Raw genomic sequence first — 4322 nt, 5'->3', positions numbered from 1 at the left:
CGCAACCCCCTCCTGTTTGTGCGTGCGTGCGTGCGTGCGTGCGTGTGTGCGTGCGTGCGTGCGTGCGTGCGTGCGTGCGTGCGTGCGTGCGTGCGTGCGTGCCACGGAATGTGATGATTTCATTGGCTGAGCACAGAATGTGGTGATGTATGATGATAAGAGCGCCCCTCACTTCACACGAGTGTGATTTTTAGTTTAAGGGCTGCCTGCAAATCAAGTGCAATAAAGATTAAGACGACATCAATGACGATGATGACGACGATGATGTGTGCATTTACAGTATATAAGTTATATAAACTTTCTAAGTAGCATGGGAAGAATTGTACCATGACCAGTTGTAAGTTGCCATTGATAACTTCCCATATTCATGCTTTGCGTTTTTGTAAATTAATGCTGATGTGATGTGTGATGAAAGTGAACTGGTTAGTCTGTGCATTTTATACAACATATTTAACCAATGAAAAGTCTAAACAAGAGCTTGTGACTTCATTGGCTTCATTGATTGGGACACGGGTTCTATTTTCCATTTCCTGGAGTGCAACTATTATGGACATATGACGTTTCCACTCGACAGTCATCTTCATGAACATCAATCATCTTCAACTCTCTCTCCGTCAGTCTCATCAGACAGGAAACTCAAATGACTGACAGCGGCCAGACATTCGTAGACGGTCAAAGACCGGACCCAGGGATCAGCCTCGGGAACAAGCCAGTGGGCTCTGGAAGTAGCATCATAGTCAGCCCCCGACAGAGGGGAAACCCCGTTCTGAAGTTCGTACGGAGCGTCCCGTGGGAGTTCGGCGACGTCGTACCGGACTACGTCATGGGACAGACGACATGCGCCCTCTTCCTCAGTCTCCGGTACCACAGCCTCAACCCCGACTACATCCACGAGCGCCTCAAACAGCTGGGGCGCGGCTTCACCCTGCGGGTGCTGCTGGTCCAGGTGGACGTGAAGGACCCCCACCACGCGCTGAAGGAGCTCGCTCGCATCGGCATCATGGCCGACTGCACTCTCATCTTAGCCTGGAGCCCGGAGGAGGCGGGACGCTACTTGGAGACGTACAAGTCCTACGAGAAGAAGCCCGCCGATCTCCTGAAGGAGCGCGTGGAGAAAGACTATCTGTCCACGGTGACCGACTTCCTGACGACCGTGAAGTCCATCAACAAGACCGACGCCGTTACGCTCTTGTCTACCTTCTCCACTGTCGAGGGGATCATCGTCGCTTCTAAAGAAGACCTGGGCCTCTGTCCAGGCTTAGGACCGCAGAAGGCCAGATGTCTGTATGATGTGCTCCACCAGCCCTTCCTCAAGTCTAAGACCTGGGCCTCTGTCCAGGCTTAGGACCACAGAAGGCCAGATGTCTGTATGATGTGCTCCACCAGCCCTTCCTCAGGTCTAAGAAGGCCAGATGTCTGTATGATGTGCTCCACCAGCCCTTCCTCAGGTCTAAGAAGGCCAGATGTCTGTATGATGTGCTCCACCAGCCCTTCCTCAAGTCTAAGAAGAAAGACAGCTGAACAAAACATACCAGATGCTCACAACTCGTCGCAGTCGCTTGTTGATCAGTTATTTTCAAATACCCGCTGGGACCCGCTCAACTCTCAAGGACCCTTGAACTGTTCTCCAAATATTACACACAACACATTGACTATATTTCCAAGGTCTGTGCTATACACTCAATTTCATATTTTTAAATTAAAAATGTTTGGTGCAATGGATACTATTAACATCACACCCGTGGCGTGTGAAGTGAGGGACACTTTAATCAGCATTTATCATCAAACAGTACATCATCTCATTCTGGCCAATAGAAATGTGCAGTACGTTTAAAAGAAATTGCACAAATACACACACGGCAGAGATGGTGCCTCAACTGGATTGACACATGATCCCCAGACCATCCATAACGTGATGCATGATCTTGTATTTGTTTTGTTTGCCTGTTTGTTTAAGGTTCTTTTTACTTTGACTCCACAGTCCTAGCAATAGAAGGTCCAGGACATCATCATTATCCTCCTCACAGATCTACTCAGAGGGAAAGACTCTCAACTTTGACATCCATCCTCATCGGATGCAGTGATCCTTCTTCTTGTTTGTGCACAGAACACGCACGCACGCACACAGCCTTTTTCATATTAGAAAGACCTCATTAAGGAATATGATCTTCCATTATTGGTGAGAAAGGAAAAGCCAAGAGCGTTTGATTCAAATGGTCTGTTGCGTGGAAACCTCAAATGTCCAAAACTGTTACTTTTCAGGAGTCAAATTCAATATAGTAGCAGCAAAAGTAGCGGATCTACATGGCTCAAATCCGAACGTGTGGATCTGCTACTTTTGATGCATTTGTGACACTATGATCAAGTAGGGCGTTCATTTACGAAAAAAACACAAACAGGTTTAATCCATTGAGACCAGGAACGCATCCATGTCACGTTAGCGTTTAACCACATTAACCATTAACCCATTTTGGGGCGGGAACCCCTTTTGGTGTTTTAAACATTGTTATAATTTAGCTATTGAAAAATAGCAGATCTACAAGCTCATAGCGCGCCACCGAGTGGCGCGCTATGAACTTGTAGGTCTGCTATTTTTGAAAAATCGTTAAAATGTGCCTCAAATCTTTCCGAAAATTGTCATGATTTAGAAAACTTTTTTTTTAAATTTCGACGTCAGGCCTGAATGGGTTAAAGAATTATGGAGATAAGAGGTTTCTGCCATGACAGCAACGAGATGAAAAGGTTGCAGCTGTTGGCAGTGGGGGCGGGGCGTACCAATAAAAGGTTGCAGCTGTTGGCAGTGGGGGCGTACCAATAAAAGGTTGCAGCTGTTGGCAGTGGGGGCGTACCAATAAAAGGTTGCAGCTGTTGGCAGTGGGGGCGTACCAATAAAAGGTTGCAGCTGTTGGCAGTGGGGGCGTACCAATAAAAGGTTGCAGCTGTTGGCAGTGGGGGCGTACCAATAAAAGGTTGCAGCTGTTGGCAGTGGGGGCGTACCAATAAAAGGTTGCAGCTGTTGGCAGTGGGGGCGTACCAATTGTTATTTCATGCATGCTCCCTTTGGGAGGAATTACTTTTGAAAGCCAAAGAGTTTATTAGAGGTAATGAATGGGGGCTCGGAATGATGGCACTGCTTTCTTCTCTGCCTGACAATGACTCATCACTCTGACTGTAATCGTGGATATAAATGCAAATTGCACGCCCGCATATAATACTTAATTTTATTTCTGTTGAGCTCCTCTAACCCATTAAAACCGGGAAAGCATTGGTCATTTTAGCTATATAGCAACTAGAAAACTAGGATTTAGAACAGTGGCTCTGCCAGCTTGTACAACTGCTATTGAAAAATCTTTGAAAAGTGTACATTTTCAATATATATTTTTAATTTCTTTACCATAAATCTTCTAATCTTCTCTTCTGGGGGTCCGTGGCACAAAACATTCAGAAGGGGGGTTCGCAGCCAAATACACATCATTTTGGAGGTCCTTGGCAGAGAAAAGTACTACTGATTTGGAACTTCATTTTGTAGAATCGGCCTCAGCAGGTCTTAATGGGCTAATGTAGTAAGAAGTCATCGTCGGCTTCATTTGACATGATATAAGAAACGGAGACAAATGTGAATCGATGCCCTGTGAACACATAACCAGCATGTCTGTTCGCACTGTATAGGATACTGTATGATTGCTTGAATTCATTACGCAGGCATAAAATATGCAACAGCATGGCCATAATACTGACGTATTGTTATGTCTGGTATGAGGGCTGGCTGCATTATAGGAAGGTGTGGTCGCTGGTATAAATCCTACACCGGTAAATATTAAGAGTGTAAGTCGGGTAAATGGAGGGTCACTGACATGAGGAAAAAAAAGTGTAGATTTGCTTGCTTTGCGTGCGTGCGTGCGTGCGTGCGTGTCATAGGCACAGCTTTGTCTGTTTGTGTACCCCATAGCGATGATTTGATTGGCTGCGCACCCCATATAGCGATGATTTGATTGGCTGTGCAAAGTATGTATTGAGATTTGAGGATAAAAAGTGAGGACAGAAGAGTGAACAAGGAAAAGTGAGGACACAATTGTGATTGCCCGTAATTAAATGATGTACGTATCATGATAAGAGCGCCCGTCACTTCACACGGGTGTGCTTTTTTACATTAATGTTACATTTTATATTTAACATTCATTTAAAAATGAGGTTCCACGCCACGGTCTCCTGTGCACAAGCTATTTGGCAATACAGTATGTCAGTGGTCTCCAGCCAAATGGTTGATAGTCTGTTAGGAACATAGACTGTAAAGGTTAGGAACCAAATTAACCCTTGGGCCT

At 45.6% G+C, this 4322-nt stretch overlaps 1 protein-coding gene across 1 annotated transcript; it reads left to right on the top strand.

The window, feature by feature from the left end:
* Positions 1 to 640: 640 nt before the first annotated feature.
* LOC306921130 (DNA excision repair protein ERCC-1-like) lies at positions 641 to 1345 on the top strand (the record flags this gene model as incomplete). The annotated part of the gene is made up of 1 exon (XM_079498242.1): positions 641 to 1345. The coding sequence occupies one exon, from the start codon at positions 641 to 643 to the stop codon at positions 1343 to 1345; it is 705 nt and encodes a 234-aa protein (XP_079354368.1).
* Positions 1346 to 4322: the final 2977 nt, after the last annotated feature.

Source organism: Electrona antarctica (assembly GCF_951216825.1).
Source record: "Electrona antarctica genome assembly, chromosome: 4".
NCBI lineage: Eukaryota > Metazoa > Chordata > Actinopteri > Myctophiformes > Myctophidae > Electrona > Electrona antarctica.
This window is presented reverse-complemented; position numbering and strand designations above follow the sequence as displayed.